Source organism: Myotis davidii, unplaced genomic scaffold (assembly GCF_000327345.1).
Source record: "Myotis davidii unplaced genomic scaffold, ASM32734v1 scaffold854, whole genome shotgun sequence".
Lineage (NCBI taxonomy): Eukaryota > Metazoa > Chordata > Mammalia > Chiroptera > Vespertilionidae > Myotis > Myotis davidii.
The window spans coordinates 2635196-2648540 of record NW_006285939.1 but is presented as its reverse complement, the minus strand read 5'-3'; the positions used below and the strand labels follow the sequence as shown (position 1 = coordinate 2648540).

At 40.8% G+C, this 13345-nt stretch overlaps 2 protein-coding genes across 2 annotated transcripts in view; one reads left to right on the top strand and one right to left on the bottom strand.

Moving 5' to 3' along the window:
* The window catches only part of LOC102769368 (WASH complex subunit FAM21A), a 122427-nt gene that overhangs the window by 65064 nt on the left and 44018 nt on the right, over positions 1 to 13345 (bottom strand). Inside the window, exons 5-10 of the mRNA XM_006757143.2 lie at positions 11921 to 12014; positions 10889 to 10950; positions 9330 to 9377; positions 4609 to 4719; positions 3739 to 3820; positions 3062 to 3130 (exon numbers count right to left, since the gene is read on the bottom strand). Of these exons, the coding sequence (XP_006757206.2) occupies positions 3062 to 3130; positions 3739 to 3820; positions 4609 to 4719; positions 9330 to 9377; positions 10889 to 10950; positions 11921 to 12014 (466 nt within the window). The remainder of the gene's footprint in view (positions 1 to 3061; positions 3131 to 3738; positions 3821 to 4608; positions 4720 to 9329; positions 9378 to 10888; positions 10951 to 11920; positions 12015 to 13345) is intronic.
* Positions 4835 to 5417, top strand: LOC102771029 (cytochrome c-like). Its single transcript, XM_015559656.1, has 2 exons — positions 4835 to 4842; positions 5005 to 5417. Exons 1-2 carry the CDS (start codon positions 4835 to 4837, stop codon positions 5384 to 5386), a joined length of 390 nt encoding a protein of 129 aa, XP_015415142.1. The 3' UTR covers positions 5387 to 5417.

Sequence of the window (13345 nt, the reverse complement as noted above, 5' to 3'; positions counted from 1 at the left end):
TCATTTTATAAAGAAATAGAACAAAAAAGAATCATCAGATTTGTATAGAAACACAAAAGATCCCAAATGGTCAAAGCAATCCTGAGAAAAATAAACAAAGAGGGAAGTATCACACTACCTGACTTCAAATTATACTACAGAGCTACAATAATCCAAACAGCATGGTACTGGCAGAAAAAGAGACACAGTGACCAATGGAACACAACTGAGAGTCCATAAATAAAACCATATGTATATGGGCAAATAATTTTCATCAAAGGAGCCAAAAACATGAAATGAAAAAAAGAAAGACTTGCCCAGCCCATGTGGCACAGTGGTTGAGCGTCGACCTACAAACCAGGAGGTCAAGGTTTTATTTCCGGACAGGGCACATGCCCTGGGTTGAGCTCCATCCCCAATAGGGAGTGTGCATAAACAAGCCAATCAATGATTCTCTCTGATCAGTGCTGTTTCTATCTCTTTCTCCCTCTCCCTTCCTCTCTGAATAAAAAAAAAAAAGAGAGACCTTTCAATAAATGGTTCTGGGAAAACTGCAAAGCCACATGCAAAAAATAAAACTACACTACTATTTATCACTATACACAAAAATTAACTCAAAATAGATCAACAACTATACAGAAGACCTGAAATAATCCTATATAATAAAAGCCTAATATGCAAATTGTCCCTGCCTCCTCCAGGAGAGTTCGATCACTTGCTATGACATGTGCTGACCACCAGAGGGCAGTGCAGAACAAAAAATCAATGGGAAAAAATACCCTCAGGTGAGGATTAGCAAAAAAAATAAATAAAAAGGAAAACTAAGAAGCAAGGAGAATTTAAATGACTAACCAAAACCATGAAACCAGGCTTAAATGCCTATCTTCTGGCCATGATTCTATCCACGTTTTCTACCCGGAAATCGTGTAGACAAGTCAGTACATCCAACATGTGCACAGGCTGTACCCGGAAGACGCCTGGCTCCCAGGCACTGAGGGAGCCAGGTGAGAGGCCCAGCCCTGATTGATCACCCCGCAGACGGGATGCTGGAGCAGGTAAGGGGGCAGCACCAGGCCAAGGCAGCGTGCCAGGCGGGGCTGCGGGGCTGCAAGGCTGGGGGCGCGAGGTGGGACCCGATCTCCGCAAGCCACCCCAAGGGACTCCACCCATGCACGAATTTGTGCACCAGGCCTCTAGTAAATTATATAAAAGAAAACATAGGTACTAAACTTATGTTCCTTGGTCATAGAGAAGATTTTATAAATTTGACGCCAAAGGCGAAAGAAATAAAGAGAAAAACCTTCTATACAGCAAAGGAAATTGTTAACAAAACAAAAAGACAACCAAATGGGAGAAGTTATTTGCAACCAACAGCTCTGACAGGAAGTCAATATCCAAAATACAGGCATAGGCAAAATTAGGTTTACAGTTGTGAGTATGCAATTTATTCTTGTATTATTTATTAATTACTGTATTATATTCTATACGAACAACTACAAAACTACTTTTTCCCATCCCCATATATAAAGAACTCATAAAATTTAACACCAAACAGACAAGCCAATTAAAAAATAGGCAGAGGAATAGCCAACAGATTAATGAAAAAATGTTCAACCTCTTTAGCTATTAGGGAAATGCATATCAAAATTATGAAAGCCCTGGCCAGTTTTGCTCAGTGGTTAGAGTGTTGGTCTGCAGGTTCAATTCCGTCAACGGCATGTACCTTGGTTACAGGTTCAATACCCAGTCCTGGTTGGGGCACGTGCAGGAGACAACCAGTCAATGTCTCTCTCACATCACTGTCTCTCTCTTTCTTTCCTCTACCTCCCTCCCTTTCACTCTCTCAAAAAACTCAAATGAAAAAAAATATCCTCAGGTGAGGATTTTAAAAAAACACTATAATGAGATACTATTTCACCCCTGGTAAAATGGCTATTATCAACAAGACAAGTAACAACAAGTATTGGAGAGGTTGTGGAGAAAAAGGAACACTCGTTCAGTGCTGATGGGAATGCAAAGTGCCACAGCCACTCTGAAAAACAATGTGGAGGCTCCTCAAAAAATTAAGAATAGTGTTACCACATGACCCAGCAACCCCTCTTCTGGCTATCTACCAGAAAAACTCAAAAACATCCTACCACCAAAACCAGTTTGGCTCAGTGGATAGAGCGTCAGCCTGCAGACTGAAAGGTCCCAGGTTCGATTCCGGTCAAGGGCATGTACCTGGGTTGCGGCATATCCCCAGTAGGAGATGTGCAGGAGGCAGCTGATCGATGTTTCTCTCTCATCGATGTTTCTAACTCTCTATCTCTCTCCCTTCCTCTCTGTAAAAAATCAATAAAATATATTTAAAAAACAAAACAAAAAAACATCCTACCCTATATAATAAAAAGCTAATATGCAAATTGTCCCTTCAACTGGGAGTTCAACCAGGGGGCAGGGCCGGCCTGCTAATTGCCTGTGGCCCTACCCCCCTGCCAGCCGGACCCCATGAGTGCACAAATTCGTGCACCGAGCCTCTCGTTTATTCATAAAGATACATGCACCCCTATGTCCATTGCAGCATTATTCATGGTGGCCAAGACATGGAAACAACTGAAGTGTTCTTCAACAGATGACTGGATGTGTTACATATATACTACTCAGCCATAAGAAAAGATGAAATATTGCCATTTGAAACAACATGGATGGATCTTGAGAATATCATGCTAAGCAAAGTAAGTCACAGAAAAGTTAAGAACTATATGATTTCACTCATGTGTAGGATATAAAACTGAAAGCAACAAATGAGCAAACAAAAAAACAACAAAAACTCATAGACAGACAACAGTATGGTGGCTACCACAGTGAAGGGGTTGGGGGTAGGAAAGGTAAAGGGGGTCAAAAATATGGTGACGGAGATGTGACTTTGGGTGGTAAACATACAGCGCAATATACAGATGATGCATCATAAGATTGTACACTTGAGGCCTGTATAATCTTATTAACCAATTTCACCACAATAAATTTAATTCAAAAAAATAAAATAAAGAGGACCCTGGAGGCACTTCGTTAAAAGAAATGAATTGAGAGAAAGGCCTACCATCTGAGGGAGTTCTTCTTTCCTTCTTCTCTTTCAGTGTCTTCTGAGGTTTTGCTTCTGTAGATAAGGCTTGAAGAATATGTCACAGTTTTAAGCATACTCCATCTATGCTTAGTACCTATCTATTGATTTTGTACACATGTATCTGCCATCCTCGTGACTCCTAAGCTCAGAGCAAGCCATTCAACTTCAAACTTCAGCTCCACCTGACTACTTCAGGCAGTGCCTGACAAAGGTGCCTCTTTTTAAGCAAAAAGCCTCAACTTACATATTAGGGTCACATGCATAACAGGTCTGCACCTGCTGAAAGAACTGTCCTGACATATTCCCACCCTGTTAAATCATTAAAGTACACTGTACAGTGCAGTTTCATTTGGTCAAGATATTGGAGTAAATATTAAGCCAGGGATTCTTAATCTGGGGCCTATGCTTCTCTGCGGTATCCATTGATCCCCTGAAATTGCATATACAATGTTATATAAATACATATGTGTGCGTTTGGGGTGGGGGCCCACTGTGTTTAGTTATCAAAGAGTATAACCAAAAACAGAATAAGAAGTACAATGTAAGTCCCTTGTGCTTTAGTAAACTTAAACAGAAAACTCTGCCCTCAGAGAAGTTTCCGTTCTTCCCACCACCACCGTGTTAACTCATCTCAAGGTGGGAAGGAGGAGTACCTCTTTGTTCCTCTTCCATCTGGCTTGTGGCACCCACTTTGATCCGAGCAGCCAGCTCATCAGCAAAGGACGTGGGTCTTTTCTACAGGCAGAAGAGACCGAAGAATCACTTTTTGTAACATACAAAGTAGTACAGTTTACTTTTGAATATTTAACCGAATTTTCTAAATAATGGCAAAGAAATTGAAATGATGAGAAAACAACGTTTAACTAATTGAATTTAAACAGATGTACTCCAGGTGATGAGCACACAATACAGTGCACAGATAATGTGTTGTGGAATTGTGCACCTGAAAGCTGAGTAATTTTGTTAACCAAGGTCACCCCAATAAATTCAATATAAAGGGGAAAAAAAGAAAAATGATAGGGTGGTGAAGGCCTAGGGCGGGGGGCAGCAACGGGCTGGAGGGGGTCAATGAGGGGAAGAGGGAGACATATGTAATACTTTCAACAATAAAGATTAAAAAATAATAATAAAGAAAAATAAACATATGCACCCTATACAGATCACCTGAGATGGGTGTTCCTTCGAAGAGAAGTGCTCCATATTTATTTTTTTATACTTCAAAGAGCTAGGTATAAGAAAACTGTCATGAAGTCTTTGGGGGGCGGGGGGAGGAAGTATTAGGGTCTTAAAACTCTGGAAATGAATATATTTTAAATGATCTGACTTGTAAAACTGTAACATTTGAAACAGAAAGTGATACTGGCTAGGTAACCTGAGATGCTCAACCATTATTTTTAAAAGGGTAATTGAAAATACAAATATGATGTAAAATAAGATGGTTACAAATATAAACACAATACAAGGAATGAGGCTTAGGTACTACTTCTAAACCTTGCCAACAGGTAGCAAACATATTTTCTTACAGGTCTAGGACTCTCTTCAATGTCCTCAATATCTTCCTCTTCCTTCTCAGAATCAGCAAAGATGTCACAGCCATCATCATCCTCTTCTTCATCACTTATTTGTGCAGTGTGCTAAGAGTATAAACCACCAGATTAGAATTGTTAGATAAGGTCACCGAGCTGAAAAAGAGATACTGCTACTTAGCGTTTTGGCAAAAGTGTAAGTTCATTAAATGCAGCAAAAATTATGAAGCAGTGCATGTGCTAGAACAAATAATACACATTGATTTTTAGCACAAGAATAGTGACATGAGATATTAAAAATATCCATCACTAGAAAAACGATTAAACTAAATCAGTATCATCCCATCTTAATAAGAATACTAATACTCAATAAGAATACTAAAGGAGTTAGAGAGCCGGACATCTGGCTTGCGAGTGGGAATCTCCGTGTCGCGCGGGACTAACGAGCGATTTTAAAATAGGTGATGTTGAGAAGAGCAAGAAGATTTTGGTTCAGAAGTGTGCCCAGTGCCATACTGTGGAGAAGGGAGGCAAGCACAGGACTGGGCCAAATCTCCATGGTCTCTTTGGGCGAAAGACAGGTCAGGCCCCTGGATTTTCTTACACGGATGCCAACAAGAACAAAGGTATCACCTGGGGAGAGGCTACACTGACGGAGCATTTGGAGAATCCCAAGAAGTACATCCCTGGAATAAAAATGCTCTTCGCTGGCCTTGAGAAGAGTGCAGAAAGGACAGACTTGATAGCTTATCTCAAAAAAGCTACTCATGAGTAACAGCTGGCCACAGCCTTGTTTGTGACAAAGGTCTCATGACTTTTTTTTATGTGTACCATATTTAAAATGACTTCCTACACCAGAATTCAGACATGAATGGCTAATAGAGCATTTCTTCCAGGCAGTCCTGATTTAAATAAGATTGGCTTGTGGTTAAATGAATTTGGTCAGCTTTTTGAGCTTTGGTGATAATTTTGGTTCAGCAAGCCCTGTCATTGTCCTTCCTTCTAAAAATATCATTGGACTTGATTCCTAGTGTTCAACTTTTCACAGAGGTGATGAGTGCCATCTCAGAACCTGCAGGAGACTGGCTTACATTTAGATTTCTGTGACTGGTTGTATGAATGTGTTTAAATTCTGAGGAAAGCCCTTCACTGTCTCTTAGACCTGCAAGACTTGCTTGTGTTTCAAGTTGTGTTCATCGGCCTGCTAAAAGGAAGGGCAGCAGATAAGCTGGCAGTGACCATTTTATCTCTTTGGTCCCAACTATGCCAATTTAATAAAATTCCGTGTATCTAAACTGTTGCCTTTTACTGAATGAAAGGCATTTTAGTGTGGTTTATGTATTGCCAGCTCGCTAAGATTAAAGTAGAGAATAGATCATTAACACAAAATGGTAAATTATGTAATCATAAGGCTTAAGATAATTAAAAACAAAGTCACAGATAAAAAAAAAGATTACTAAAAGGATAATTTGTAATAATTGAAGAGCTATCCAAGGAATCAAGTGAAAAAACTCTGAATGATAAACCCAGTATGGTACTCTGCACCCCCCTCACCCCTACGCCATCTGCACGGGCACAGGTATACTTGTAAAAACAAAGAAAAACACTTGGATATATACACTGCCAGATCATAACACCAGTTACCTCTGAAGGATGTGAGAGGATGAAGACTGGAGGGCTCAAACTAAGCTTTATCTGTGAAGCTCTAAATTTTATAAAAGCAGCCACTGGTGACCGACCAGTGTGGCTCAGCAGTTGAGCATTGACCTATGAACCAGGAGGTCATGGTTCGATTCCCGGTCAGGGCACATACCCAGGTTGCAGGTTTGTAAGATGTGCAGGAGGCAGCTGATCAATGTCTCTCTCATCATTGATGTTTCTATCTCTCTCTTCCTCTCCCTTCCTCTCTGAAACCAATAAAAAATATATATTTTTTTAAAAAGCAGCCACTGGTATAACTGTTTTAAAGAATGTCTAATGTTTAAATTAGTTCAAATTAATTATATATTCTTTCTATTTTGCATCTGCAAGCATTTGGTGAATAAAAAACAGTAATCTAGTTACTAAAAAATAAAAATAAAAAAATTTAAAAAATGCCAGGCACCATGCTAAAAATCTTTAGAACTCTGAGGTTAACTGTGGCACACAAAAATAGTCCACCTTTAACAATACGAACAAATGGTAAGCCAATGCTTTTAATCACTATATTGTATTGTTTGAAAAACTGTCTGAATTTACAGATCTTAACAGCAAATTCCACAGAAAAAAATTTGAGTTATTGAAGGAGATTAGCCACATACAACTGGGAAAATACAAGTACCAACCAATAAGTACTAAATCCTTCAATTGACAGCTGAAAATTTTTATAAACAAATATTTCCCACCCTGGCCAGTGATGGTCAAAGGTTAGAGCATCAGCCCCCTAATCCAGAGCATGTACATGGGTTACAATACAGGTTCAATTCCTAGCCCTCCCTTGTCGGGGAGCGGGCAGGAGGCAACTAATCAACATCTTTCTCTCTCTCTCTCTCTCTCTCTCTCTCTCTCTCTCTCCTTTCTTCCTTTCTCCCTCCCTCCCTCTCTTCCCCCTTTCCTACACCCTTCCACTCTCTCTAAAAATCAATGAGCCTTAGCCGTTTTGGCTCAGTGGCTAGAGAGTCGGCCTGCGGACAAAAAGGGTACCAGGTTCGATTCCCGTCAAGGGCACATACTTCAGTTGCAGGCTTCTCCCTAGTCCAGGCCCTGGTCAGGGCTCATGCAACAAATGCAAATTGGGACAATCTCTATATACCACCTATATATCATAGTAGAACTCATAACCCTTGTGCTGAGGAGATTGTAGGAAAATCATTATGCAGGATCTGTAACTTGGAATGTCCATCAGATTGTAAATATCGACAGTCTTTACTATAATTCTACACAATCTTATGCCTAAGAAAGCAATTCACATAAGCAAAGGAGCTTTCTGTATGAAAATACTGAATAAATCATTATCTCAAAAATGAAATCCTAAAAATAAGCCATTTTCCATATACATTTAATGACTATGACAACATCATATATTAGTGTGCTTAAAAATATAGGTTAGCCTGACTGACGTGGCTCAGTGGTTGAGCACCTACCTATGAACCATGATTCAATTCCCGGTCAGGGCACATGCCCAGGTTGCAGGCTCAATCACCAGTGTGGGGCATGCAGGAGGCAGCCGGTCAATGAGTCTCTCTACATCATTGATGTTTCTATCTCTCTCTCCCTCTTTCTTCCTCTCTGAAATCAATAATAAAAATACATTTTAAAAGAACAACAGAAGTTTAGCCTGGCCTGAGTGGCTCAGCTGGTTGAGTGCCATCCTGTGCACCACGAGACTACTGGTTTGATTCCAAGTCAGGGCACATACCTGGGTATGGAACTCAACCAATCCATGTTTCTCTTAATGGGTGCTTCTCTGTCTGTCTGTCTGTCTCTCTCTCTTTCTCCTTTCTCTAAGCATGTCCTCGGGTGTAGATTAAAAAATTTACACACACATATACAGGGGTGGGCAAAAATAGGTTGACAGTTTTGAGTACATGAAACACATCTGTATATATAAAAGCCTAAGTGACCTTTATGACCGGACAACCGGCCAATAGCTATGATGCATGCTGACCACCAGGGGGCAGATGCTCAATGCAGGAGCTGCCCCCTGGTGGTTAGTGCACTCCCACAGCCAACCTCCCCTGGTCCCTCCCCCAGGCCGGCCAACCTCCTACAGGGTCCCCCCCTCCCCCGAGCCCTGGCCAGTGGCTGATTGGCCCTGATCGTTGGCCAGGCTAAGGGACCCCACCCATGCACAAATTTGTGCACTGGACCTCTCATAGTTAATAAAGCTCTTATAATAATCATAACCTGCATGTCTTTTCCCATACAAACAACTATAAACCTAGTTTTGCCAACTTCTGTATATAGAAGTTTACAAAGCAAATTACAAAGACTATTTAAAGTGACAAGTACAAGGAAAAACTTATATTAATATAAAGTAGCAGAAAATAAATTATGTATATATGACATAATACATAGGATACAAAAAAAATTTTTTTTTCTTTTTTTAATTCTCACCCGAGGATATTTTTCCATTGATTTTTAGAGAGAGTGGGAGAGGGGAAAACAGAGAGAAACATCGATGTGAGAGAAACACATCGATTGGTTGCTTCCTGCAGGAGCCCTACCAGGGCCCAGGCCAGGGAGCAGCCTGCAACTGAGATACATGCCCTTGACCTGAATTGAACCCAGGACCCTTCAGTCTGCAGGCCGACACTCTATCCACTGAGCCAAACCAGCTAGGGCAGGATATAAAAAATTAAGACAATGATGTTAACACAGTAAGATTAGAAGATTCTTTTGAGCCTTATTGTTACTGCTATACTGGCTCAAATTTTAAAATGGAGAGAGGGATTCAGTTTGGGTAACTGGGGCTATCTTTTAGAGGTTCAGCTTCCCAATTTTGTTTTTTGCTTCTTTTTTTTTCTGAGAAAAATTAAGATAAAACTATAAAGTAAAATTATATAAATATGCATACATATGTATGGAAGTAGCCTAAAAACATGAAATTGTTGAAGGAAAATTAGTTGTAAATATGAATAAATCCTTATTTTCTCATAAGTCATTCAAAAGTAATTTTAGTACTTAGTATGCTTCAATTAACTTCTAAAAGTAAAATCACTTTAATATATGAGCCTTACCTGGGTTTGATCATTGTCACTATGATTGGCAAAATCTTCCTCTGACTCCTTCAGGGGGAAAAAGGCTTTGTTGTTAATAGAGGTTTTACTTAGAAGCACAGAAGTAATTTCGGGGCTAAGTCTTTGGGGCTCCTCAACACTCAGTCTTCTACTGATACTGGTCACCTGAGCATCAAGGTTTACATGAGGTGGATAGCTGACAATATCGCGTAGGGCTGTTCCAGGCAACATGTAATTTTTTGTGGTTAATTAAAACATCTCTAACAATTTGTTCATGTCCATCTGCACTATCCACTGGATTTAAAGTAAGAGTTGCATATTTAATTAACTAAATTATCCAAAATTGGTTTGTGTTGTTTTACTTTTTATACTCCATTCTCTAGATTCCTTTCTAAATAGGATAACTACTTCATCAGGCCCAAGAAGGGAACACCAGCGTTTGCCACCAGCAGTTAAGTAAAGGCTGGCATTGATGGCTAAAAGCAAAGGATTCAGCTCCTGGCCATCAGTTATGGCGAGGTTATTTAAGAAACGCTCATTTCCCACTGTTAGGTGTTTTGTTTGAAGGGCTGGCTGAAGGAGGGCAGGGGAAGAGGATGAGAGGAAAAAGAGAAGAGACAAGTATATGCATACAATGCTGTCTCCTTTTAGAAATCTACGCTCAAACATCTCTAACCTTTGCAATAACGGATATTCTGTCTAAAGGAACAAAACCAGATACAACAGTGGTCAAGATCCACAGACCCTGAGGTCCTAGAGCAGAGTCAGGTTACACTCTGGGATATGAAGATGCTAGTGGCAACAACACAGCTAACTCTAAGCATTACCCTGGTTTAGAAGGTTTTATAATAAAGGTTTCAATAATGTACATTTTTCCTAAAATTATTCAAAGATAAAACTTACTCAAAGACTGTATGTCAGAAAGAGATCCCACCAAAATATCTAAGCTGCCCTTTCAAAATTTCCTATATAATAAAAGGCTAATATGCAAATCGAGCAAATGGCAGAATGAACGGTCGCTATGATGCACACTGACCACTAGGGGGCAGACACTCAATGGAGGAGCTGCCCCTGGTGGTCGTGTGCTCCCACAGGGAGAATGCCACTCAGCCAGAAGCCCTGAGATGGGCTCATGGCTGGCAAAGGCAGCAGCAGTGGTGGGAGCCTTTCCCGCTCTGCAGCAGTGATAAGGATGTCCGACTGCCCCCAAAGGCTCCCGGACTGCGAAAGGGCACAGGCCGAGCTGAGGGACCGCACCCCCACCCCCCGAGTGCACGAATTCCGTGCACTGGGCCTCTAGTATTAGTATAAAGAGGATTGGGTGGGGAGGTGAAGGGAGAGAAATGGTAAAAGGGATTAAAGCAGTTTTCCTTGTTTTTGTTCACAAGACAAAAATGAAATCCAATCCCAAGGAAAAAACTTCACAATATGGCTTCTCTCACTGTTGAAAGGTTTATGAAGACATACTGCTAATTCACAAACATGTTATTTACTTAGCCTGCTAAACACACCCTAAGTCTCCTGCCAATCATGACCTGGGCACACTGAACAGTCCTTACCTCTTCTTCATTCTCTTCTTCGCTGTCCACAATGCTGCCACGATTGCTGCCTACTGAACCTTCTGTTTAAAAGAAAGATAAGGTTATCACAAATATTCTAAGAAAATGTGCTTAGTTTATTTTCAAAATCACAAACCACCATATACCAGCATCACAGAAATGCTTATAAAACTAGCTATATTGCCCTAACCGGTTTGGCTCAGTGGATAGAGCGTCAGCCTGCGGACTGAAAGGTCCCAGGTTTGATTCCGGTTAAGGGCAGGCATGTACCTTGGTTGTGGGCACATCCCCAGTAGGAGAGGTGTGCAAGAGGCAGCTGATCGATGTTTCTAACTCTCAATCCCTCTCCCTTCCTCTCTGTAAAAAATCAATAAAATATATTTTAAAAAAAGCAAAACAAAAACAAAAAACTAGCTATGCCATTAACTGGAATTAAAATATCTTATAGTGAGGAATGAAATATTTATATAGCCTCAAAGTATCTCCCCACAAGATACTTATTAATTACAAAAAAATTATGAAAATAAAGAAAAAAACTAACCTGTACTCTTCAAAGATGTCATGATTATAAAAAGCAAAGCAAAGCTTTTTTTTTACAACTAAATGCAGTGAGCAACCCTGGATCCAAATCAGATGAAAGAAGTGACATAGAGGACATCATGCGGACAACTAGCAAAACATGCACGTGACCAAGGATTAGCTAATAGTATTATGTCCACTGAAATGTCCTGACTTTGCTCCTGATAGTGTGGCTGTATAAGAGAATGTCCTGTTCTTAGAAAATATACACAGAATTATCAGAAGTGATAGTGATAATGTCTGCTTGCTGTCTCTCAAACAGGTTCAGAAAAAAACAGTATGTATATACATAAAGACAAAACAAATGTGGCAAAATGTTAACAACTGGTAAAGCTGTGTGATATGTGAGAGTTCTGGTACTATTCTTACAACATTAACGTAAAGTTTGAAATTATTTTAAAATAAAATGATAGAAATGTTAAAAGTAACTAAAGTATTTGGTGCAAAGAATACCTTCACTGGATAGTTCTCCAAGACCTACGTCTTCTTGCTCCATGAACAGTTTTGACCCAATTAAATAAGGTAAAGGACGATCAATGTATAGATCCTGTGAATAATAATAGAAAATAAGCCATTAAAGCCCTGACCGGTTGCTCAGTGGTTAGAGTACCATTCTGTGCACTGAAGGGTCACAGGTTTGATGCCCGGTCAAAGGTATGTACCTGGGTTGCAGGTTCGATCCCCAACCCTGGTTGGGTGTGTGCGGGAGGCAATCAATTGATGTGCCTCTCTCACATTAATGTTTCTCTCTCTCCTTTCCACTCTCTCTCTAAACCAGTGGTTCTCAACCTTCCTAATGCCACGACCCTTTAATACAGTTCCTCATGTTGTGGTGACCCCCAATTTCATCGTTACAAATTGAACATAATTAAAGCATAGCGACTAATCACAAAACAGGTTGAGAACCGCTGCTCAAAAAAAAATCAATGAAAAAATATCCTTGGGTGAGGATTAACAGCAGCAACAAAAAAAGCAGCATTGGAAAGCAAAAAATCAGCCTTTTATATTTTTATTGATTTCAGAGAGGAAGGGAGAGGAAGATAGAAACATCAATGATGAGAGAGAATCCTTGATCAGCTACTGGGGATCAAGCCTACAACCCAGGCATGTGCCCTCAACCAGAATCAAACCTGGGACCCTCCAGTCTGCAGGCCAACAGTCTATCCACTGAGCCAAACCAACTAGGGCTCAACCAATCGATCTTGAGAATCCTCAATAGAGCCCTAAATCTGGAGAGAAGCACACTGAGGAAATCACCCAAATGGTTTTCAATGACTACTAGAGGCCCGATGCACAAATTCATGCACCACTGGGGGGGTCCCTCAACCTAGCCTGCGGGATCAGGCCGAAACTAACTCTCCGCCATCCCCCGAGGGGTCTTGGATTGCGAGAGGGCACAGGCCAAGCCAAGGGATCCCACCAGTGCACTATTGGGCCGGGGAGGGACATGGGAGGTTGGCCAGCCAGGGAGAGACCATGGAGGGATCCAGGGCATGTCCGGCCCATCTTGCTCAGTCCCAATAGGCCAGACCCCAGCAGCAAGCTAACCTACTGGTCTACTATCTACCCCCCTGGTGGTCAGTGCACATCATTGCGAGCAGCTGAGCGGCCTTAGCATATCATTAGCATATTATGCTTTGACTGGTTGAATGGACGACCGGACACTTAGCATATTAAGCTTTTATTATATAGAACTGCCTTAACTCTGTAGGGAATAAATGGCAGATTAGCATTATTCCTGCTTAAGAAGAAAACAAAGCTCAGAGAGGTTGAGTTGAATGAATGTTATAGAGATAATTCACTGGAATTAAAATCCAGGTTTTCTAGTTCAGCTGGTGTGGCTCAGTGGTGGAGCATCAACCTATGAACCAGGAGATC